The 26,721-nt window shown below is 39.9% G+C and overlaps 1 protein-coding gene across 1 annotated transcript in view; it reads right to left on the bottom strand.

The window, feature by feature from the left end:
- si:dkeyp-72e1.9 (syntaxin-binding protein 4) overlaps positions 1-26,190 on the bottom strand; it is a 32,006-nt gene extending 5,816 nt beyond the window's left edge. The window contains exons 1-11 of the mRNA XM_036552839.1: positions 26,128-26,190; positions 16,457-16,530; positions 14,580-14,675; positions 12,107-12,176; positions 11,905-11,979; positions 8,670-8,749; positions 7,002-7,125; positions 6,367-6,508; positions 3,921-4,027; positions 3,626-3,767; positions 3,183-3,255 (exon numbers count right to left, since the gene is read on the bottom strand). Of these exons, the coding sequence (XP_036408732.1) occupies positions 3,183-3,255; positions 3,626-3,767; positions 3,921-4,027; positions 6,367-6,508; positions 7,002-7,125; positions 8,670-8,749; positions 11,905-11,979; positions 12,107-12,176; positions 14,580-14,675; positions 16,457-16,530; positions 26,128-26,186 (1,042 nt within the window). The 5' untranslated portion in view covers positions 26,187-26,190. The remainder of the gene's footprint in view (positions 1-3,182; positions 3,256-3,625; positions 3,768-3,920; positions 4,028-6,366; positions 6,509-7,001; positions 7,126-8,669; positions 8,750-11,904; positions 11,980-12,106; positions 12,177-14,579; positions 14,676-16,456; positions 16,531-26,127) is intronic.
- Between the last annotated feature and the right edge of the window lie 531 nt (positions 26,191-26,721).

Here is a 26,721-nt window from a genome sequence, read left to right as displayed (position 1 = left end):
TCATTCTCTCATTCTCTGTGTAGACTAGAATGCGCTCCCAGGATTCCAGTGACAGTTAAGCAGAGCGTTAATTCGTTCCTGGAGCTGCAGGCGGACCACTCCTCTGCTGGAATGGGAGCTGATTATTGCCCCCTCCCCACCAGAGACTATAATTCCTCCACTGATTTATACTCTTCTGCGACAAACGAGTTGACATGGAGATGATGAGAGGGGAGGCGGAGTCTGGGGGGGTTTCACCCAGCCCGCCTAATACGACAGGTCTGACACAGCAGGGGCTCGCTTCATTTTGAATTGATGGAACAGGTGGTGCAGTGTGTGAGCCTATCAACCCGAGGGCACTCGCAAATCAGATTAGTCTGATCAGAATAAATGTTTTATTCGCTTTCTAAAAAAAAAAAATCTCAGCACCACATAATGGGAGAGACAACTCGCCAACATAAAATGCTATTAGAACTGAATACCGCAGAATACCATTGAAGTTGTCTGACAGTAACTTCAAACATTAAAAAGTAAGAAGTTACATAAGAAGATAAGTTATTTTCTCAGGCTGCAAGCACACCATGACAGCATGAAGCACCCTGATTCTTTCTCATGTTCAGATACTACTCTGTAAACATCATTCATTTTACTATTCTACTCCATGTTTTATATTTACAGCATGTCAGCATCTTGTTACTATACAATGATTTAGGCTACTGCTGTTTAAACACCATATTTCTGTTCCATGTTTCAGGTCACTGCTCTGTGAACAACACTTCTCATATTCAACTTTGTATCACCTATGCTCAGGCAACTGTCACTGGGAAAGGCAGCACTGCATTCACATTGATGTGGTCTCTTCCTGGTAAATTAGTGGGCAACAGTCAGCTGGAACAACGCTACAAAAATATGACAGGTGTTCTTACAGAATAAGACAAGAAATGAATGCTCATTTCTTTTTAGAGTCAGTGTCAGTAGTGGAGATTTACACATTCTCAGTAAAAATGGAAAATGTTGTATGTATTTCACAGTGATTTCAGCTTGTTTATGAATGGAGTAGCTGGGGTTCTGTTCATATATTCATTCATATATATATATATATATATATATATATATATATATAAGCATTTTGTCTTTGCAACCATAAATAGAATATCCATTAAAACCTCAATCATTTGAATGGAACCAGAACAATATTTTATAAATTTTGGAATAGTCCTGTCATGTTCCACAAAGTTCCTATTTCAACTTGTGTCAAATGTAGCACAAAAATACACGCACAGCAACACCCCTGACAAGGACATAATCAGTAGTGATCATGATTCCAGTCCCTCTGGAACTCCCTACTTTCTGTTCAAAAGTACCCGCTTCATTGGAGAACCAAAATTTTCATGACTATAACTTCTTAGTTCAGCTATTTAAACTGTAACTCTCTCAGTTCACTGTTCATTTAGCTGTACGTACATACATATGGTTAGGTTCTACCCTATTATATTCTTGATAAACCTCTGCGAAGCACCATTGTATGTGGTCTCTAGGAAGTGTGTGAAAGTCCATCAAACTAGGGGGCACCACAACAAAGAGTGGGGGCAGGAGGTCAAGGACAAGTGGCGTTCATTTCCTTTGCTTATCTGGATTAACTCCTGACTTAACCCTATTCCATTCTCTCATTCCCTGACCGACTCTTACCCTCCCTTAACCTCCGTGTGACTTGTGGAGTCATTAATGTGTACTGAGATTAAGCTTAGGAGGCATCAAGTCATGATCAAAGAGACACTTCCCTGCAAGTATGCACTTTAATATTACAGTCTGCCTGTGCCACCATTTTATACACGCTCAGATCATGGTATAGTCCTAACTGTTATTTTACTGCTTAACATTTTTTTAACATGGGAAATTTCCAGTAGTGCTGAGGGGCTGAATGTAAAAAAGAAAAAAAATGGGAAATGTTAATTTTCTCGTGACTGTTGGTTGCCATAGAAACTCATTTATGCTCTCGTATATGAGCCAGGCATCAAAATGAGGAGGGAAAATCAATATCTTAAGCAGTGATACTGAAGGACTAATCTGTGATAACGCTACTATCAGACAGAACATGAAAGGTAGTTTTCATTTCATTGTACCCACCCGATTTTGATTTGAAGTACAAATACCTCCTACCCACGATTGCCCCTGGGGCACACACAAGATTATTCCTATTTTTGCTGGGGTTTGATTAAATTTTAACCACAGCTCCTGTCTAATCCTGAATCTTTTTTTTCTCTAGTAAATTATTGCCATTTGAAAGAGCCTCCTTTCTCAGAACACGTAAGTTAATTTTCTGTGTGACTTAACTTCCACAGTGAGCGATATGGGTGTTAGAGTGCTGAGAGTGACATTAATTTAATAGGCTTTCAGGGGACACTTGCGATTCACTCTCATTTCCACTAAGCTTTGATCTAGTCTTAGTGAGATAATACAGTGTCTTATGAACCGCATTCAAGAGTAAACGCCACTGAACGGCCTCAGCATAGAGACAAACTAGCACAGCCAATGCGTAGAATATTAAAGGGCATATATTTGCCTCACCTTCATTTCAAAACAGGATTTAAAGGTTGGTGTATAATCCCAGCTTCTGACAATGCAGTTGACACACAATATAGTATATCAAGGATGATATACATCAAAAGCTATAAAAATTCTTGAAAAATGTGATGAATATGTGCGGTCTAAATGATACCTCAGGCTGTCCTGTGAAAACTCAACCTGACAAGAAAAGCTTACAATTATCACCTAAAATGTCTTTCTAATTGGAGGTTTTCTTTAAAATTTCTGCTTGGGAAAGTCTCCAAGATATCATTAAAAATCACATCCTAGCAAGGATAGTTTTTACAGTTAAATGCTAATGCTATTATTAAAACACCTTTCCTGGGGTTTATTTTACAAAACCCCCTTGATGTCTTATCAAAACAGCAAAATGGGTCTAGAAACATGTATCTACATGCAACAACAGCCACATCTTTGCTCATTCACGTGCACAATTCAATTCAAAATTCACTTCAGTTCATTCAGTTCCTTGAAAACAAGAGAGTATATCTCTGAAAACAGGATATCTAGAACGACAGGAATGTTGAAACTCTGAGAGGCCAGGTTGGCTAATTGAAGATAATCAGATTTACAGAAAGGTATATAAAGACGCAGTGATACAGGTGAATGATACCTACCTGAAACATGGATGTCAGGGGGGCATAGGTCAGGAGAGGATGAAGGCACTGAGGCTGGCTCCTCTTGTCGGATCTGTGCAGTAGAGACAGCTGATGTCACACACTGCTTGTTTTTGTTTCATTTCATAAAAAACACAACCTTTGCTAAATCAACTGGACTGAACAGAGGAACAATTTAAGAAAGCATTTTACATATTTGTTGCCTTTCACAATTCTCCCCAAGTATTCTGTTTAGTAGTACTGCAGAATCCATAAAATATTTTTAAATTATGATAAAAATAGTAAAACTACAAATAATAAAAACAACAGTCTGAATGTTACTCATTAAGTACAAAGCACACATTTCAATTTTTTGGCCTGCTACACTAGGAATGGATAGGAATAGATAGCTTTCAATAAAACCTTTTGCATGACCTTTGACATTTCAGAAAGTGGGTACTTACCTCAGGTGACCTGACGTGTACTTTTAACCTGCTGGAGTTGTATCCATTTCCAACTCCCCTCTGCATGCCATTATGTAATGAAGTACTGCTGGGAAATGGGCCCTTCCCAGGGATGAATGCAATCTCTACCACCCCCTCTTGGCTTCAAAGACAAAAACAAGAACCCAGGTGATCATATGTATGCATATATTGATATGGAAGTGGATGTGATACGTGAGTAAAAAAAAAAAATCAATGAAAATCAATTCAAAAACTGTGAAACAATTCAGGAATGACATCTATGGGCTATTAGTACCTGAATTTGGCTTTGCTGAGCAGGCTCTTGGCCTCTTCATGGGTCACACCTATTAAAGACTCCTTGTTGATGGCAATTAGCTGATCTCCTGGCCGCAGTCGACCATCCTACATGTAACAAGTGAAAACTATGAACGTACAGTATGACCAAACAATGACACTTGATGTACAGCTTTCCTCTATCAATCACTTACACGCAGAAAAGGAAAAGGCATGGGTTTCTTCCTGGCCCTCGTAAATAATGCACAATGTGTTTACAAAACAAACAGCAAGCGCTTTTAACAGCATCTGGACCGCGGAGACATAAGCCTCTGTGAACTGACACATGGACGTTACGCATACAGGAATTTCTAGGACTGGGCAACAGTGATCCTATTCCTCATAGCTTATATCTGTGTCAAGACTATCACTCTCATGCTGGCACATCCAATTAAACCCTGCTCAAAAACATACGTGATGTAACTTAGGACCAGCACTGCACTGGGAATGACAACTGACTGGCAAGCCACCAGGATTTCAAACATGAATAAATGATACACCTGAGGATAACATTTTTATACTCCACAACATGCATTGCATTATGTGGGACACTCATGAAATGTTGTCATGCAACATTTGGTAATACTAAGGCAATTAGCAGGTACTACATTGTTGCTGAGGTTTACTTGTAACATGGTGTACGTACGTCAAATTAATGTCAAGGAATGTCAAACGCACAGTAAATAAGTCTTGCAGCTTGTGCACAAACAGCATTAAAAAGGACTGTCTGGAGGGGGAGGTGGAGGTATGTCCCAACCAATGCATCTGTTGTCTGACCATGCAAAAATGTTATCAAGGACAAAGGTTTCATATAATATGTAAAGGATAAAGAGGATGATCCATAGCACATCACACACCCCCCCACTTGTGAGCACTAAGACAGACCCTCACAGGGTGGCAGAAAAAACTGGAGAAAAGACTGTGAGACAAAACTGTTTTTTTTTCCCTAATGCAGTGTCAAGAGCAGGTTTTATAAGACTGCACAGCTGAGATAGTAGGTGACGTCCGATGAATGCAAATGAGCACAGAACGGAAACTCAATCAGCTGCTGCCTTCCAGGCAAATCATTGTCCTGTGGCTAGCAAGTATCAGGCTTAAATCCTACCCAGAGAGCACGACTCTTCACTGGGATATATTACTTAAGACTATGCCCTTCCTGTCCTCTGCAGCCATAAGCTGACTGGCCCTACCCAACCAGGTCCGCTTGGCATCTGCTATCCCCTGCCCTTGGCTGACAGATATGAAAGTTCATCCTTTTTCGTGGTCACCATGAAAAGTGAACTCGCATATCTGAAGCCAATGGATGTGTTGATTTTGTTAACATGTTAGTTTTCACAAAATTAAGCTTTGCAATGTGCAATGAGACACACTGTACCTTAAACATCTGGATCCCAATGATACAGAACAAAGATCTGTTTGGATATGTACTAAAGTGCATCGAAAGACTAATACTATGCAGCCGAAAGTATAATTTAAGCCTTTTTTGAGCAGTATGACAAGTGACAGACTTTTCCCATTAAGTTGCACAGACTCTTCAAGCCAGTAATCGGCTTGGCAAAGTAATGAACAGCTGTTGGCATTTCACTGAGAACCAGGATTCTGAACGCAACATGCATACATCACTTCAGTGCCACAGACTGTGCTACACTTAACACAGCATATCACATGACAGATGCTGAGTGAAAAACCCTTCATCTAGAATACATACAGCTGCTGCCCTCTCACCCTGTTGCTGCAGTTACCTGGGGGTGATGTAGTGATACAAGGCCTACAATACAAGGCCTTGTGAACAACAGTAATAAGTGGACCTGTCAGGTGCTAAAAATCACTGACTCCTATGAACAAAAGGAAAGGACTTGCAAAAGACTATCATTTTTTCAAATCAGTGAGTCTCTGTTAGTGCATGTAAAAACTCCACACATTTCAGGCTGTCCTCCTTAAATAATCTCGAATTCTGAGTGAGGTGTTTGACCACCACTCAAGTTAACACTTTTACAAAGATCAGAGGCTTAGAATATATTTGCTTCCAATGTTTATCTAATAATAGCATGTTTAATATCTTTTATCAGTCAAAATTAACAGCATCACCATCGTTGATAATGAGGGAATAATCAATAGTGAGTTCATAATTTTGTTTAGATGTGGCCTTTAATTATGGTGAAATTATTTTTTTCATAATGTAACTGAACCAGATGTACCAAACAGACTAGTCTCAAAATAGTCATGACCTTGGTGTCCTCAATGGAGGATATGGCCATGATGCAATGGGCTTAGTGAACAGACCAACCAGTAATCCAAGTACAACCAAAAATCTTCTATTCAGCTGGAAATAAGACTTGTGACATGGGCACCAGGCTGCCTGTGTGCTGAGCTCAGGGGTCGGTGCGGTGTCGCCATATGTCTCTCACCCTGTGGCAGTCGCCGCCAGACAGTACTTCCTGGATGAAAACCGCGGGGCCGTCGGGTCTGTTGGAGCCTCCACCGATGGTGATGCCCAGGCCGCAGGAGTAAGCCACAGAGATCAGCTGAATGACGCCCTCCCCTGGGTGACTGAAATCCACAAACACACACACACACACACACAAACACGCATGAATGATACACACAATCTCTATTTCTAATTCATCTATATCTCTGTCCATTTCATGTCTGCTCAATGCACCCCCATAGCTTTTTAAAGCCTGTGAAAATATTTATGAAATAAAGAAAGACTTCCTGTTATTGCAGCATGCCAGAGTAACCTCATACATTCAAAACTGATCTAATGTGAGCATTGAAGCAGAATGCATTCTGTTTATTCCATGTTACCAGATTGTAAGAGTACATACAGGATTACCAGTCAGACCACAGCTCTCAGACTTTATTTACCTGCAGTGAGAATATTGTGACATAGCCGTGCTGACACACTCTGTGAGTCTGTGACTGACATTGAACCCGAATGAAAGGTAGATGGTGCAGCACGCTGATTAGGGGCTCAAGGATGGATCTGGACTACAGTGGTTCTCAGGTCACAATATGTCACAGCTGATGTCTGGCAGAGTACCTGAGAGACCGCAGCAAAAGCCCTGTGCCGTTATAGGTGTTCTGAGAGCCAGCAGGACTCAGCAGCAGGGGACTCTGTGACCTCGATGAGGACCCGGACGATGTGCTGTCTATGTATCTCCCTGCTGAAAAAAAGGAATAGAGCACTAACTAAAAGCTGTAAGATAGGAGTTACATGTTAAATAATACTATTTCTGAAACTTTAATTCATTAACCTTCAATATGCATGTACAGTATGAGGGATGCTATGCACAATCATGCTTTAGAGCACCACCAGAGGGGTAGCGCAGCTAGCAATTAGTTCAGCATACTGGCAAGGAAAACATGATAGCCTGTCAAGTTTAAAACTACATTTAGAGAGAAAGAGTTCTTGATCTCTTAGAGTTCCAAACTTTCAAGGGAAGAGCGAAACATTTTTTGACAGGCGTAAGTAAGCTTGAACATTTTAAGCTGTAAATGATGTGTAATATGCTGACCAACTAGGAAACATCCACAAGTTATGTGGATATTACTGCAACAGGATTCTAATATCCAAAATTAGAGACACTTCAGCAAGAAGATCAAGGATTTGCACAGAAGAAAATATGGTTGTCTTAGTTCTAGAGTTTTTTTTAACATACCAAGTGAACTAGGACTCATTCTTAGCCTTAAATACCCTGCTGATTGTTGGAATTCAAGCCATTAATAATGACCTAATTGCTATTTTCAAGTCCCTGATTAGCAGTTATTTTATGTGTAGCTCCAAAGTGCCTTCTTCTTTGCTTTGACTAAAGCATTTAAGCAAGTGTTATGTGTGTTATTTTTTCACACCTCTAACATTACTGTCTTATTAGGAGACACTTATGGCTTGTAATTTGCCCTGTAGAGAATCAGAGACTGCACCAGATGATTGCATGTTTGAATCTGAACATTTGATAGTGTTGCTGTCCTCTCCAGCAAGGTGGTTAAACTGGATTACTTCAGCTTTACGAATGAGTAATTGTGACAACAATGTAGTTTTTGATTTGTGGCTTGATTGGATTAGACTAACTTGGAAAAATGAAATTCAATCAAATTAAGCTTTTTGCTAAGTTTTCTCTGCCAATATGTCACAAAAAACACCATACAACAAAGCTGTAGAATGAATTAATAGAACGAAGAATTACTATGTATCCAGGCTGTTCGATTTCATTATCACACAACCTTGTCCTGCAGTAAATTCAAAACTACATATACCTGTAAATGACAACTTTTGTTTAACAATAAACTTTCAATGGAGGGTTTTCATTTTAATATTACTGACATAACAGAACTAAACACACTCAAGACGTATGACTTTGTACAAGCCAAAGTAATGCACATTTTACACGTCCTGCATTTAATGCAACAGCGGTAGGCTTTATTCCAGCAGAAACAGATGTTTTTCACAATTACGTAACAGTCACTGTCATGAGTCATTTTCCAAGGCTGATTCATTCTGCCTCTCAACCATACAGGATTAAAGCTCTTAGTCATACAGAGATATTTTTGTCACAACACATGTGCTTCAAGACAATAATTGTTACATGTCCTACTGAACAAACTATTTACATAGCATCTTGTGAGAAACAAATGTAACTGCCTGAGGACATCCCATTGCTTAATTTATTAGATGTAACTGACTAAAGGGGAGAAAGAACAGATTACATACCATGCTGGATGGGAGAACTCCTTGTGGAGCCTGTGTTACTGCAGGATCCATATTTCTCCATCAGCTCAGCAAATTCTCTCCTTTATTAAAACAAAAGGGAGAAAGCGATTGAGCATAGCTTCCTACAGGCCCATGGCACATAGTCATTCATTTGAGCGGAAACCACTGCGTCAGCATCTGACATGATCCTTTCGTACAGAACGGACCCACACTTGACTGATGCTATCTAAACCATTTTCAGAATCTACCTGACGACTATTTTGATTTAAAAGATCAGAGCTCAGCTAATCGGAGATCTGAGTGCAGAATACTGGGCAAGGTTAAAACTGTGTCACTTTATTCTTCTGAATTGCACCTTAGCAATTTGATCCAGTCAATTTTTCTTGAATGATGAACTAGTGAATCAAAATTCTTGCACCCAAAGAACTGTTTTTTATTGCTAGTGTTTTTGCTTTATTGATGTGCTCAAATGAAGCAAATTGCATCAAAGTCAATCTGACTGAGCTCTTCTCTTCATAACTGAGACCCTTCACCACAGCAGTCTCTGCAGCAGTCAACAGCGTACATCATCAGATCCTCCTGTAACCCAAATAGGAACGGCATTTTTAACCATTGCCTTCCCAGCTCCTATCCCAGGCTGCTGCAATGTCCTCTGTCCTGCCTGGACTACTGTAATTGCCAGTCAGCTTGTAAACCTGCCCGCAAGACTGCTGTCATTCATTCATTCATTTATTCATTCATTCATTCATTCATATGCACTCTACACTACTTATAGAAAACACGCAGTGTTCTTATGTAAAAGTACCAAAGTACCCCAACATAGAATTTAGACGGCATTACACAGAAAACATTCATTTCACGTGTCCAGCTTCCCCAGGACAGCATTTTAATATTCAATTTAATATTTATGTGTGTACTAATTTTGTATCATGTTGGTCTCATTTTGGAGATGGACATGGCACCATGGGCTTGAGAGAATGCGTTTTTAACTCATTACTAGACTACTACATCAGAACACTGTATAGCTGAGCCGATTAGATCAATACTTAATGAGAGGAATTATACGTTCATCTTCCTGGAACCTGTTCGGAAACTCTGCTCCATCACTGTCCCACTATTCAAATCCCCTGCTGCCCCATGACTGTCAGATATAGGTCACCAAAACCCTCTGGTCGTAACCTGAAGGATGTAATTTCTGAGGTGGGGGGACTGCCATTGCACCCTTGCAGAATGTTTACTAACTCCCTGTGTTTCAGTAAAAATCCTGGCTGGTTTAATGCATAATGTTTTCAAAATGTAAGCGGCACAAGCTGCTTTATGAAAAAGCCCGCCTGATACAAAGAGCAACCATTTGCAGCTTGAGGTCTGCGTAGCGTGGTAAAATGTGCCCCGCTGCAGAAGCTGTGAAATGGATTTCGTGATGAAACTGGATGCAGTTTTTTTTTTCTCTCCTCACGCTGGGTTATCCTTTGAGATTAAACCCCTGGAGGACGGACAAGGTTGAGTGACGTAGATGGTAACGGGCTGGTAAACAGGGGGAGAGCTGAGATCCTTAGCCTTGGTTTCCGATCTGCGAGCAGGGCACCGGACGGGGTCCCACAGCCGAACACCAACGCGAAAGGGGCGTGCCCAGAGGCACGATGGAGCGTGGGTGTTGTTTACTAGCGGCTGGAAGCAGCGCCGGAGGGCGTTACATGAGCATGCTGTCGTTGCAGGCTGCAGCGGGAGGCATAATCCCCCGGACTCGCGGTGGTTAAAGTAGAGCGCAGATTAACAGGCTGAGGCTCAGGGACACATGACTCATGTCATCACGGTCCCGGCTTAGCGAGCCTCAAGTCTGCTGTTATCTTTTTTTCTTTTCCCAAAATAAAAAAAAAATCTAATGATTCATTCACGCTTGGTCTTTTTTTATTCTTGCCCACACGTGTGGTCATTTACTGATATGTGAAGGATTGACGACAGGACAGTGCAAGTGCCATGTTTCCCCTCCTGCAGTATGAATCTCCTAGTCTGTGCTTCTTTGGAGAAATCTGGGATATAGTTCCGGGTCTATGATCGTCTAGACTTATGTCCATAAATATCCAGCAGCCTGACATTGCCCCAGTCATGAAATCCTTTAAGAGGTTAACAGAAGTCAGCTATCAGCAGCACAACCACATACTGTGTGACACTGATCCTGTGTGTGTGCCGGTATGACAGCAAGTGACGTCAAATGCTTGCTTTTTCGGACAGCTCTACATCTGTCACTTTTAATTTCCAGCTTTCCTGCAACATGCGTGAAAGGCATGCCTTTCTCAAATCTGAAGTCTGGCCAACTATCCTGAATTGTCCCTGATTATGTCAAAATTCTACAGCTAAGAGTATGGGATTGAATGATAATCTGCATGCTTCATGCACTGACTACAACAATACGACTTTATAAGCAAGACATACTTGCCTCATTCTTGCCTCTGTTCTGTTTCTCTGTTCTTGAGAAATTAATTTATCAAGCATTATATATTCACAAATCTCTCACATAATATATGTGATGTCATTTTCATTTAACTTATAAAGTGTGCAAGAAATCATAAAAAGGAAAAGTAAAAATTCACAACTATGGGTTACAGACAGAACACACTGAATGAAGTTGAAAGATCATTATTTTGGTCATGGAAAAACCATGGCCATGGAAAAGCTATGGCTAGGCAAACCTCAAGTTGCATATGGTTTCTCTTTGTACCAGACAGGCTTTTTGTTTGGATGATTCAATGTTCATGAAGGGGCTGCAATACAGAAGCACTGTGGGGAAGAAACCCAGGGGTCCCTTTTCTCATCCAGACTGTAGCTGCCAGTGTCTTTGAAGACCCAGCCAAGAACCCCCCTAAACATTGCCAGTATCAGCACAGATCTAGTTTAGGAACAAAATTATTCATTCCTCCTTAAAATATTTAAAGCTACTTAAATAAAAATATATAAATATCAATGATGAACACAGTGTTTAATAAAATACATATATAAGTTCAGAAGTTCAAATACATAAAAAGTTCAACAAAGACAAAGCCAGAAATTATTCTGTCGGTCCAATTGAAATCTCCAGCCCCTGAATCTGACTGATGCTTATTGTGTTTGTTCATACTGATTGAATGACACTGCAACGTCCTTTCACTGTTCCTTCACATACAGGTAAGTCTGCTGGCAGTCACTACGTCATAATATTTCCAGGACATCCATCTGCATACAATCAGTAATGGCTTACCTTGCCTCCTCGTCCCTGGTGATGAGAAGGCGCATGTGATTGGTTGAGGATGCCGCTCTGAGGATGTCCACAGCTCTGCGAACACAACAACAGCCAGCTGTTGTTTAACTTGCAAGCACTCACCCGCAGGCAGATGGATAATGAACTGATAGTGTTATTCTCAGTTCAAAGAGACGGAGTATTAAGCTATGTTATGCTGTACCTTTCACTTGTGACTCCTACCAAACTCTCCCCGTTCACTTCCAGGATCTGGTCCCCAGGCTGGAGATGTCCTGAGAAAGTTTAAAAACAACGGCTCAATGCACAGCTTCTCCAGCCAATGACAGCCAACACACCCCACTTCTAATGAGCTTTCATAAACCTAATAACAGATGGAGCTACCATGTGCTGTCGGTGACAGACTTGGATGAAGCAATCAAAAGATGTTACTTGACACACCAAAACACTATGCCTGGTTCAAGTCACTCACTAACAACACATGATAGAAAGTCAAGAGTGGGCTTAGGTACTTGCTAGTTATTACAATGCTGTGCAATATTGTTGCTTTTTTTCACCTTTTTTTCTTTTTTTGCATGGTGCTCAGCTCATGTTTTGAGATGCACCAGTGTGAAGTAATCTATGTCAACTAATGCAGTAACAAAGAAATCAACACATCCAATAACTCTTTCTTGCTCCTTGGCTGAACAACAGCCTTTTTATATACCTTTTATATACATGATTAAATTTAGGATACTAAAGGTGTCCCATAAATTTATCCTGGATACGGTAAACTGTATAAAATGGCAGAGGATGGGAGATTGCTGGTTTGGATTGTTAGTTTTTTCTGAGAGTGGTAACCTGTGCTCTCATAGCTTCTAATCATGCCAAAGACCATTGGCATATACCATTTCCACAATTTATATAAACACTCCAATACTTTCACTCTTGCATGTAAAAGGATGGTGTACCTCAGGAAATAAAACAATCCTCCCAAAAGGAAACGGAAATTTCAAGCCAGGTTAGTAGTAAGAATTAAGTAAGAAAATGGTCCATAGAGGATTCAAGAAGTAAAACTTGAATGGATACACTTATGTTCTATTATTCTGGAAGTCGCTCGGGATAAGAGCATCTGTAATGTAATGTAATGTAAAAGGAAAGCAAATTTATTTTATATCAGTGTTAAACCCTTCTGTTTATTAGAATGCCAGCCAACAATGTCAGTAACATAAATGCTTGTAATTTTTATTGTTATACTTTTTCAGAGTTGATCCACATTCACTCATGGAATGAATTAAAGAGGGAAAATGTTTTGACATTGTTGTATCTGGTGCAAAGAGCAGCCAGCAGGTGTGACTGGCATTTGACCCAACTGGCAGTCTTCTGTGTGATGCACCTGGCGTGACTCACAGCGTACCATCTCTCCCCTGCAGATCAGGGAGCACCGGAACTAGGTCATAGTCACTTGTCTTTTATTAATGCTGTCCTGCTCCAAAAGTTCCTCATCACAATGTTCCCCCAGGATGCCAATATCCTGCTCCTTCCATTCTCACATTCACGGGCTGATCTGGGCTGTCATAGACTTTCACTTCAGTTCAGTGTTCTCTGTGACAGGATAAATCATGACATACTGATCTAAGAAAATAGCTGCCCCCATGTGCTCTGTGCTCTAGACCTATTCCCCATGCTCCATAATGTAAAATGTCTTTTAATAAAAACAATTTAAAATGAAAACAATTAATATTATTTCTTAAACAGATCTAGTCCCTACTTAGCTCTTTCAGTTTTAATTGACACGATTCTTGAAGTGAATTACTGAAATAGAAGGGAGTGCCAGCTGGGCTTGGAAGGCCTGTGCTGGAACTGAACAGGCCTGTCGCCTATGTATGTCTACTGAGATCGCAATGTACACAAGGCACGATAAGCAGAAAAGACCCTGGAAATCCTGCCAGCCAAAAGCATTAACACTAAGCACACAGGTTAATTTAAACTCCCCAACACACGTGAGGGTATTAGCCAGAGGTAAAAGCTATGACTTCAACGGTCTGGTAATTGGAACCAGCGGCAGGAGACTTTTCACATCACTGCTTTTACACCATGAACCTTTTCCAGATGAGTATTTCTTCTTAACCACAACCATTCCTCCTTTGATGAAATGTCAATTAATGAATTGACCAAACCTCAATCTCAGTTAAAGCATATTGGACTTTCAACCTTAGTTCACAATAATGAGATTGCTCACCTTTGTTCATTAGAAAAAGCTCATTGTAACAGTGTGGATCACAGCAATTTAATTAAACGATGGCTCGTCAAAGTAGATCTTTTAGGAATTAGCAGGGGAAAGCTTTTAAAGTTGGTTTGAAGGACAAAATCAGGGCATGTCATTGTTCACTTCTGCAAGCATGTTTTTTATTAATCAAAGGTATACTCCTATTCCTGGTAATACTAAAATAATAAAACCAATTGAACGGTACTGCAGTTTTGACAAGAACCATTCCTTGAAATTTGGCATTGCATGACATTACGTCAGTAAATATCTGTGCTGTCTTTGTGCCTTCCTAGTCTGTGTGACATATGCTGCATTTTGTGCAAAAGTCAGAACATGTAATGTTTGCAAGCATAGTAAAGATAACAACATTGCTGTCACTGGATATGTATCATATTTTGCTGACTGCATTATCTTTTTAACATGCACTTACCATCACCTGCAGCAAGGCCACCAGGTAAAATCCTTTTCACATAGACACCAAATTCCTCGCCAGTTAATTCCTTTACCCCTCCAATGACTTTAATTCCTGAGAGGGCAGAAGTGTAAAATTGTACATCAAAACATTCTGAAACACACCACACTTGAATTCTAATGACAGCTTACATACATTTTATTTCCATGAGCATAGATTTTCTTTCGCATGGAGATTTTCTCACCCAATCAACAATGCAACATACTATACAAAGAACATACAAACAAGCTCTGTAATTTCATTGTTGAACCCACAGCTCCATCCCCAGAACTCCCTAGGTTAAAAATCAACCCATGAAGGAATACAGAACATATAGTCTTGCAGAATAAACAAGCATCTTTTGTCTTCTGTCTCTATTTTATTTGTGAGTAAGCTATGTGTTATCTATCTATATAAGCTATAGATTCCCTGTATGTGAAAACTTGCACATACAGTTCAATCCCTAAAAGATGACTAAGTCAACACAACTGGCCAATGCTCACAGGTCATTTAATTCAGCCGAGTGCTGTTACAGATGCCTGCACAGTATAGCACTGCATGTGAGCAGGTATGGCGTTCAGCCCAAATATTGTCCACAGTAATCCATGAAATAAATCACTTCCACAAACAGACAGGAAACTCCTCACGAAGCTTCCGTGGTTAGAATAAGGCACATTTTAAATGCATTCCCTTCATCCTAAATAAAACCTAGCAGATTTTTTAGCATTTTGTCTCAGAAAAACAGCATACATCTCACTTTTAATCCTTCTGTACAGAGGAGGGATTTTTGTGAGCTTTCAGCTCAAGACAGGCAGCACTAGCTGTCTCCACTAATAGAGTTTAGAGCAAGGAGATGTTAATCACCTCAGATTGTGTTAATTACTTTCTCATAACTCAGCCTACAAGGAAAATGAAAATCCTATTTCATAAGCCTGGCATCCCAAGGTTTCCCCTTACATTCCAATGTAAGTGTTTTGTTATACCAGGAAAAGAAAAATTCCTTGCCGGTTTGACGCTCAGAAAGATAAAAATTATCTTTCGGGTAATTTAAAATTACCCGAAAAATACCAGTAAAGGCAGTGATTCCAACTTATTGATGTGCCCATGGCTCTACAGCTGTACATCTAAAATGTTGCCATTTTAAAAGTCCACAAAACACCTGTAAGCTACCACCATGACATTCCCTTGCTGTACGAAATATAGCTGAGCTGCAGCTTAGCTGAAGTTCAAATACATTTCAAAAGTGATGATTCTCTTTTTTTGTGTGTAGGCAGTCACAGCAATTGGCTAACAGGCATCAGTACTACTGACTTCTTGAAGTTTTCACTGGGAAAGCTGTGCATTTTCCAAATCAGTGACAAATCCTTTATTGCAAAAGTTGGACTACCAGAAATATTATTTCCCGTCTTTGGTCTTGATACAAGTACCTTTGGGGCATTATTGATCTTAATTCTACCTGGAAAATGCAAGAAAGTATAAACCTGCAGTGAAACATCACCAGTTTCTCCTCAACACATTTTCTCTCCTTACTGACTACTAATAATATCTGGGATGTCCAAATTTTGACATTAGCTCACATGAAATGTATAATCATTCAAAGACTCAAAAAAAAAACTGAGGCAGATGCCACATCAAACTTGTACAAAGTAGATGTCAATCAAAAGACTGTGCTCTCAGTCCCTCATCTCCATGAATAAAAACAAGAGCCCTGATAAGCATTGCACTGCCAAATACAATGCAAGCAGCTTAAAAAACTACTCTACTTCTGAAACTTGTTTCGTTGCCACAAACCACGGCACATAGCTGTATGACAACAAAACAAAATGATATGTGAAAATAAGATGAGACAGACTTACCTAATCCATTCTCGCAGTCTGTGAAGTCCATGGAGTGCACGGCTCGATCTACCCCATGTGGACCCATCAGTGTCCTTCAGGTCACAAGGACAGGGGGAGATGTGAAGAAAGGAGCTCATCACTGGATCTCTCTTACATCAACCAACCAAAAGTAAAGGCTGTTTCTTAAAACAGGGGGAAACTTGAATGTTCTTCAGGAAATACTAGGGGACCGGTTGCTGTCATTCAGATTATCTAGAATTGATAAACTCATATAATGTCCACAACCAGTTGGTTAGATGAAACAACCAACTGGTTAGAATTTCCAACAGCAAAACCTTGAGCAATTTACAAATCTAACACCCCACAAATGTGAACTTCAGCGCTGACCAGATCTCACTCCCACTTCATCCGTCTTCGACAGCTGTAATGTGGGACACAGTGCAGTGTGCAGATTAAACCTACATGCAGCTGTACATAAATACTAACCCAGGTCAATATTTGGCTCATTCAATAAGAAGTTGAATGAAGCTGAATGAAGTGAAATAAGACGATCTCCTTCTGGTCATTGTTTGTTTCCCTGAATGCACTTGCCAACTATCCAACATGTCAGAGTTTCTGTGGATCATTGCATTCCAGGAAACACCACATGTGTTTTTAAAACTGGTATACATAGAATGTATCTATTACATCCCTCTAAGATTCTCAGTAATCAAACCAAGATCATTTTCATTGAAAGAAATAATTACAAGAACAGCAAGAATATTAAACAACCAAATAACTTCAAACTAGATGCACTTTGTCTTTGTTCTTTATAAGTTGTCATCTGACAAATAGCAAAATGTTATGTAAATGTAAGCCTGAAATTAGAGGTAACAGACAATAAATCCACCCCATGTAAGTTCACTAGATACTGAATTACAATATCTGTGGGTCTTTTTGGCCTTTGGATGTGTATTATTCACATGGATATCCAACTTAAACCAAACGGCTTGAAGTAGCAGCTATTCTGGACTGCCTGTTTTCGTTGTTTATTACCAGACAAGAAATTAAATTAGTGTAGTTCTTCACCTTCACCCGTTTCATGATTATCAGATTTTAACTGCTATATGATATCCTTGAATGGTAAAATCTATCAGCAGTTATTCGAGGGCGATGGGACACTACTGTCTTCTCAGCTTGCACCAATTACTTTGAGTCGTTATAAAAACGCACAGTCAGATCGTAAAATATATCGTGTATATAGGCCTACAGTAACTGGGTCTTCGAAAAGCACAAAAAGCCCAAAATATGTTGCGAACATGCACAGACGCCAGCTGAACTGTAACAATTTAATTCAGATGAACTTTAAAGTGTGCTTTTTATCATTTTATTTAAAAACCTAGTTAAGGACTCATCCTGATTTCCTTTATATATAGCAACTCCGTGGCATTCGTTACGATTCATTCATTATAATTTAATGGAGGACCTTCACATCTATTTTACGTCTTGCATTAACCCAGTATGGTGCTGTAGTAAGTCGAACAAGCATGATCCAAGTGTTATTTTCTTGTGTTTTTGTGCAACAACGCTGTGCAACTTTTCTCGTGTAGGGAAGATACATTTTAGTTTGACAAGCTGAATCCTTGTGTCCGATTGAAAATATTATTTTAACAATCTCCACTGCATTCAAACCACACCCCATCTTCAGTAATTAATTACAATGTATAACAATAATTACACAGTGAATGAGTGCCCGATAGTTAAAAGAGACCTCCAACTTTGTATAGGTCCTCACCTACCCAATAAAGGGAAAACGAGACACAACTAAGTCTCCATTGTCGGTTACGGCAGTTGCGGATTACAGCCTGCTCCAGATAAACACATGTCCTTACAACTCGAGCACAGTGGATGAGCTTTTAAGTTTCAGTTTAACCTGAGAAACAAATGAGCAATAAAGCACGATTAATATGACATTTACTCTGAGTGGGAATGCCATCGTAGACTACTGAACATTGGACACTGTCTGCGAATAGGCGCTTGTGTATCTCCATACACATCTATAGCTGCTCACGCCGGAGTGTCCGCTTGCCAGTTGCGCACGACACAGTTCTTACGATAACAACAATTACGACAGATTACACAATATTTTCCCTATCCCACATCTCATTCCCCCATTACCTGCTTAACATGACTGCTCCTTTATACATGACAGAAAAAGTTGGCATTTTGAACGCTTTTCTTTGCATCCAAGAAAGTGAAATATGAGCCCTCCTCTTCAGCTTCAGTACCGCACGCAGATCCTCGCCAGTGCGAAGCACATGATCTGCTCTCTTCCAGGGTTTAATTCCACCCGCTGCTAGCAGATCAGACAAAACATCGCTAACTTTCCTAGCAGATTTGCTCTTATGCAATGCGGCCACAGAACCCGAAGCCCGGTATGCTTTAATATGAAATTTTCGTTTTCGGCTGTCGAAATAAAGGCCGGCATCTGAGAAGTACACTTTTATGAAACATCGTATGGAAAGATGAAGGCACCTTCGTTGATTAGAAAAGGCGTTTTAACTTCTTACTACGTTAGTACCTTATTAAGTAATTTGACATATTGCACATTTAAAGCGTGATTATTCCCAGTGTTAAACCACATAAAGAGGATTTACCAAATATCCATCTGGCCCCAACAAATATTAGCCTCCCAGTTTCTGGACGTGTTTTAGTCTATTTTTTGTGCTAGTTATGTCGGACAAATCTGAAAGTGCTTTCGTTTAATTTTGCACATCACAATTGCATGTTTGAAGCTGAACAATCTTTTTCAGATAATTATTCCATGGTGGATGACGAGTTTATATTCACTAATTTTCTCAACCATTACTTAACATCGACCCTGCCTTTTTAAGAACTGATGCTCTACCTTTGTATTGCTTTGTGTTGCAAGGACGTACAGAATTACCACAATACTGTAACTGTGATCTCATGTCCCCTTTTTGAAGTAAGGTTATATAATGCATGGGATTATGCTGTATTAAGAGAATTGCATCTTTTTATATGGATTCCACTTTCATAATAATGCAACTTCCCACCCCCTTACAATCTTTAATTAACCCAGTAACATGGACCTTGACCTTTTCCATTGGCCAGTTTTACGAAAAGGGAACTGAAATGTTAATGGGACACCCTACAATATTCCCACACAGAGGTAGTAATAGGTAAAAAAAAAGAAACAATGACTGTGGAGTGATAGAATATCAACTGTCATTACAATTAGGACACTCCCTACAAAGTCAGGATGTTGCCAAGTGACTCTGACTGTTAAAATGTGTTAACATTACATAACCTGTGGCCAGGCCAGCACCAGAACCTTTCACCAGTGCCCCAAATACATCAGGACTGACAAATATGCTTAAATAAGCAGTCACTAGGTGCTTCTACACATTAATTAAAGTCGACACAACCATCATGTGACAGGTTTAGTTTGAATTGATGGATTGCATGTTTTTAGATCAAACAAAAGCGAGCTCACAAATAAACATTGTGGCCAGGAGCAAAGTTTCAAAACTGGATTTGTACTGGCTGTCTCCTCATTTGACAAAAATGACAGCCCGTGTCACACAGAGGGCAAAATGAACTTAACCACTGTAGGTCCAACACCACAGCAATCAAAATAATGGCAGCCTTAAAATCTACATCTTAAAGCTTAGTACACATATAACGTGTAATTAGTGAGTGAACCTTAAACACATTATGAGGAATCTACAGCCGAACCATGGGTGCTGTGTCTGACATACCATGCACCTTTCAAAATTAGGGAATCTTACCATTTATCACCATCTCAGGACTGGGCAATGATTTCTGCATCATACAGTGCTGATGTTCACCGATATATGGTTATAAAGAACTTAAAGCATGAAATGAGACCACATGAAGTGACCAATTGTTTCTTTCATGCTACCTACCTATTTTTTAACACTGATCAGGATTGTGATGGTTGTGGTGGTAGCGGTTTGCAGATGGATTAAATAAGCCCTGTTCTTGCCACAGGTCAATCATTTTCCTGTCTAGCTTGTGTTTCTAGCTTGGCACTCACATTTCATCTTTCTCATAGTTTCTTCTTATGGCTTGCTGCTCTTGCTGGTTGTCAAGGACACATCAACAAACCCCTTAGTATGGAGATGCAGTATTCCATAACAGCATCTAACATCACCCCAATGTGAGTCAGTCCTTCAACTGAGGTGTTGTTTTTCATGGGCACTTTTAGAGACCAAGGTTACTTTGAGCTTCCTGCCACAGTACAGCCTTTGCTATAGAAGGAAGCATGAATTGCTCATTGAACCATGTTTGAATTTACAAGCGTTTCAGCACCACAGTAGGTCAAATGATTACAGTCCAAATGGGGCTCCAAAGAATGAGCTCTTTTGGGTTGTTAAATTGAGGATGACAACTCCAAACTTTGCACTGCAACAAGTAAAACAACAGCTTCACAGCGATATTGTGAAAAATCCATTTTAAAGCATTTAATCAAAGATGATTGATGACTGAATTTAAACCAGTGTTTATGCCTGAGAATAACTACATTGTGCATGCCCCAACTGATCGAACACTCAATATTGTCCACCTTGCTGTTTTCCTTACGATCGATCACACAGCATACTCTGCTGTTCTGTTTGACAACTGCAAATGAAAAAAAAAATCTGCTCAGTTACAGTAGGATGTTCAGTGACTTCATGTGTCTTTGAAGTGTATTGTATTCTTCTTGGTTGGTGCACTCTTTTATTTCAGATCCTCACTAATGGATTTTGCATAGGAGTTTTTCATCTTGAGCTACTGCTAATGCACAGTTACCTTTCACAAACATATCTTGTCTGTATTCTTTGGCCCACTCAAGTAGACCGTTCTTGAGGTACTGCATGGTTAAAAAAAACTTTCACATACATTCCACGTGAACATCCAGCTACCTTTTTTGCATTAAAATCATTAGGTGGGAAGAATTTATTGCAAGGGCCTGGAATTATTATTCACCCAAGATGAACAATGGAGGGCCAAACTGATCTCCACTCTCTCTACTATGAAACCTGATAACAGGGTGGATTTGACAGAGGCATGAAACAAAAACACACACAGTCACCCCCCCCCCCCCCCCCCCCCCCACACACACACACACACACACACACACACAGAGCAGAATTATTTTTCTGTCATCCAGTAACCATGGCAACAACCATTTACATCACAACTTTAGTCACCAAATCTGCACAGTGGGTTGTTATCAGATTATAGGATAATCCAGGCAACACCGAGAAATCACAACAGTGATTCGGTGGTGGGGCCTCAGCTCACGGCCATAGCAACCGCTGTGTTCCCGCATCCCTCTTTTCGAGGACAGGAGCACGCTGCACAGATAGACACCTGGCCCAGAAGGTGGGGGGATGGGATGGGGGGAAGCGGCACATGTGACACAACCAGCTTTGAGACGCCTCTGCACCGCCCAATTGAAACAGGTTAATCTGAGTTCATGAAGAGGGTTTTGACCTGTTTGCAGCATATGAAAACAAATGCCTGACTGCCCCCTATAGGCAACAGAGAGAAGAAATTTTGACACAGCCAAGCTTGGTGTTGGCAGTGCAGCTAACCTCAAAATGTTGCTTGATATGTACAGATATATCAGAATTATCTTTTTGACTACTGAGAGCAAGGTTCATCTTTTTGTAATCTTCACCACTCACTTTTTATGGATATATTTATTTTATTTTATTTATTTATTGAAGAGGAGAGAAACATAGGAATTCCCTTGAGCATGTATTTGCGATAGTGAATTCATTGTGCATTAGTATGTGTCTAAAGCTGGCAAGCCAATTTATCTTTGTCAAACACATTAAAGACAGCACATCTATCAGTCCATTTAGCACACATTTTCAACTGACAGGTAAAAAAAGTTTGCTAAGCAAGAATCAATCATTGTGTTGATTAAAAAAATCTGACTGTGTTCTCTGGGGAAAGAGTCAGCAACTTGTAGCACTGTGTTGAAATGCTGAAGGAAAGAAAATCAAAACCAATGAAGCAGCAAACAGAAAATCAATACAAACAAAAAGGAAGAAGGAGCAATTTCGAATGAACTGAAAAGGCCAATGAACACCAATCACTTGGAATTGAGATTGCACAAGCAACATTTGTGCTCTTGATTATTTGTTTTTAGCCCAGATGATATGAATTATGACTCAATATTAAATATATGCTCACTCCTCTTATATTTCATTAGTGGTGAGGTCATACACAGTACATGAACTGATTTCTGTTACTACACATTGATGTTAGTATGGCAATGCAACCCCAGAATGAAAAGGAAACCATTCAAAATTCTTTTCTATAACCAACTTAATTATCAGAAAGGATCTATATAATTGTCATTGGTCAGCTAGTACCTTGTACCAAAATCAGCTAATCATTTGAGACAGTCGTGTCTAAATGGCATCAGATCAGAGGCTGGTCACCCTGCTCTCCTAGTTAAAAGAAACAGATGTCCGGCATTGGTTGTAGAATACCGTACCTCAGGCAGATGGTTACCAGGATACGCTGAGACTAATATCCAACGCAATTATGTAAGTAGGGTCTCTTACGTAATAAAAGGTACGTGTTTCAGGTATTCCATAACAATGGCTACTTATCCACAAGATCATAATCCTTTAGGGATACTTCCACATTTTCAGACAGCGTGGACAGTTTGCCATCAGGAGAAAGGAATCCTGCTCAGTCATGTTTAAACAATGTTATGGAAGTCTCGGTTTTCCTGTAAGAAGGGACAACTTCAATCCTCTGTCAGGTAAATAATAATTTTCTTTCTCAAGCAGACATGGAGACATATCTACCCGAAGTGAATGTGTCATGGGTGACTGATCAGACTTGTCACGAATAATTATGAAGATCACAAGAAAGGTTAAAACTGAACACTGAATTACAACCTGACACATTACGTGTGATATAGTTTCAATCAAAGGCTGTTAGCAATTTAACACTGGGAAAAAATTGGGAAAATGAATGATAAGCATATGGATGCATGACATCAATGGGAAGGGCAACTGTCACTTCACTAGGATTTTTGCACTAGCTAACACATAATTCACAAACTGGTGGAGAGACTGTCCCTGCCTGTGGAAAATGTCCTATTTCAGGGTTCTGCACAGACAAAGGTCTGACATAAGCTACACATACCCCCTGTATACACCCCAAAACATGCTGTAATTTGTAATTTCTTCTTTTATTTTCTGCTGACAATCAGTCAGTCATCTTGACCCAGGTTCTCCAAAGGAGACAAGGCTATAAGGAAGGATTCTTTCGCCTGTCAAGATTTATAAAAGGTCTGTCAAACAAATTAGCCCTATTTTCCATCTCCATTTCCATTCCATTTTCCTCTGGTGGAGACTTACAAAACATCAAGTTATTGTGCGCAAGATGTGAGAAGTCGCACACACCAGCTACCAGACAACTGAGGTTAATGTAAAGAGGTCTCTACTAGTGCACCCCACCTGACCCATAGTTCCCTTCAAAGGACTGCTTTATTTAAAATGTGAACATGCATGTACTCATCTATTGCCCATGACCTGACTGCTGAAACAGTATATGGTACTCCTGTGTGTCTAGTAAATGAACAAGTCACATGTATGATTCACTGTTCAGTTGGAAGGAATTCCTGTCGTCCAGTTTTGTTGTGTCTGGTTGCAGGATAGCTAATCGCAGCTATAAACATGAGCTATGAACATAGCACTGCTTATGCTACAGACATCCGTCCAAGCCCTTCGAAAGATATGAGATGAAGAATGCTTTATCAACTGTGTTGTGAGCGCTTGCGACGTAGATGGTATACTCCACACAGACAATTCAGGAAGACAAATAATTCATCAATCAGGTATCTGTTCAAAGATTCCACTGTCCAAGATACGGCGAGATTAATTTCAAGCGGTGAATCAGTTGCTTATTTAGCCATTTGAGGGTGACCTATTTATTTGTGAGGAAAAAATAACACCCTTGACTTCATGTGCTGGAACATACCAACATTTCCACATCATCACATTACTAGCCCAAGATATCCTTGGTATGGCGTTCAATGTCAAAACAAAAAAAAACTTGTATCGGTATGGGTGCCAGGCCAATTAATTAATCAGACGTAGAGTTAGTTGGGCAATGATGACAGTAACCTTCTGGCAGAAGAGGTGCTTTCTGATCCTTAACAACATGGAATCGAGAATCAGCAGCTGGTATCCTCACCAATGTATGTGTATATGACAGATCATGGTCTAGCAGTTTAATAGGAAATTAGAATAGCTAAGCCACGCCCTCTTGCTCATACTGTTGTGACGCCCTCAGCTATGTTAAGTTATTATGGCCATGCACCTTACTGTAGTTGGTGATTTAACGAGCACTGACCCGCTCTCATCGCTTGTCCAGCGCTCTCAGTTGACTCTATTGTCCAAACAGGTCCCAGCTTCCAGTGTCTAAATTTAGCAAGTCGCTAGGCAGAGTCGTCCCTGGGGCAAAACAGCATTAACCGTTTGAAATGACTTTCGTCACTTATCATCCGAATTCATGCCTTACATAGATGATCCCAAATTCCCTTTTGCGATGTTAATATTTGAAAAATGTTTTAGCTCCAGCCACTAATGTTGGCGCAGTGGTTGTTTTGAAAGACTTTTAGTTCTGCATAAAATGCAAATAATAAACACGTGCCAAACCACGTTTAAAACGATTGCAGAAATGGGCAAAGAACGTCAATTTTTAATTAATGGAAAGCTTTACTGGGACATTTGTTTTTTTCTTTTTAACTTTTTTATTGTTTACTTTTTAACTTTTTTATTGTTTACTCTGACCAATATCAGAGTTTTATTGTTTACTGACCAATATCAACATATTAAATCTTGCGCACGTGGTACCGTGCTTAAAATGTACACACCTACAGTCCTGCACGTTTCATTGTGAACTTTGGGAACATGATGTAGCAGTATTACTCTGCGTATTATATAGACATGTAGCTTAAAGAGTTAAATTTTAGATTAAAAAGAGAGCGACCTAGTTCATGCATTTAAAAAGTCATCAAACAATGTGTAATTATGCCCAAACAGTATGTATGAAGCGCAAATACCTAAAAAGCCGATACAATTTCTCCTACGTTAATAGCCTAACAGCGTCTCTTTAGTAAAACGCTACGCTAGTTTGTCATTGTCTACTCTGAACATTTTATGTGCCTTATTTTATGAGTATGACTATTTAAATAATAGCGTTCTAATGAACCGCCTTATATTCTTGTAAATTCGATCTAAAATCGGAAATATTCAGATCTATTATGTATCCACAAATTAAACTACATTGCACATTGTTTGTCCAAATATTTAATGCACCTTATGCTATTATTATACTATGATACTTTCAGCTGGCATCAGTGCAACCCACCGACTGGATAGAAGACAAGGAATATGTAGAGAAACCGTTATCCTCACTCAAGAAGCACACAAAAACACCGCTTGCGTCTCTATTACTCTACTTTCGCATAAATAGGTCAAAATTATTCAAGTTGAATGAGAGCTGTCCTCGTATGCCTTTTGAGAAAGGACGTTAATTCTGATGAGGGCATTTTGCAATTAAACACGAAACGTATCGGTGAGCTGTCCTCGGTTTCTAAACTTCAGTCTCTGATAATGACAGTAAATATAAACTCCTTATTTACTTACCAGTATAGGAGCGAGAGTCCATCAAATCGTTCGCCTCGAGGTTTCAGATTCAAGGACATTGCATACAACACCAAATGTGAGGTTAAAATCTTAATGAACGGCCGCTGAGTTTCAGAGTTGTTTTCGAACACTCCAGAATCATTTCAGAAAGGCATGGCTCTGTTTTCGTGTCATCTCTGAGACGCACTCCTTCCTTCGCTGAGTGTGGGTATCTGTCGGCGCTCGTTCAACGTCAAATCAATAATAAAGAGATTGCAAGCCAAGAGTGAGACTCAGCTAACCCCGTTTCTAATCTGCTAGACACGTGGTTTTATGCTGACCGAACCGTCTGTTAAGTGAAATCAGTATCTTTCTTGTGCGGGTCTTGCATCAGTATGACTATTTTTAATATTGCCGGCTATGCACAGTGAACGCTTTTGAAGGATGCGCATGTACTGTGTAGCGTTGTCTCTTTGAGAAACAGATGCGAGGATATCTGAGACTTAAAAACATGCGCAATTCCCGCTAGCCTGAGGTGCAGTCTGGGGCAGGCATCTGGAATCGATGAGTGATGCAGTTAGGATGCTTCCAAAAATTTCATTCCATACACTGCTT

This window comes from Megalops cyprinoides, chromosome 19 (genome assembly GCF_013368585.1).
Source record: "Megalops cyprinoides isolate fMegCyp1 chromosome 19, fMegCyp1.pri, whole genome shotgun sequence".
Taxonomy (NCBI): domain Eukaryota; kingdom Metazoa; phylum Chordata; class Actinopteri; order Elopiformes; family Megalopidae; genus Megalops; species Megalops cyprinoides.
Note: the sequence above shows the minus strand (reverse complement) of the source record. Positions and strands in the feature narration are given on the sequence as shown.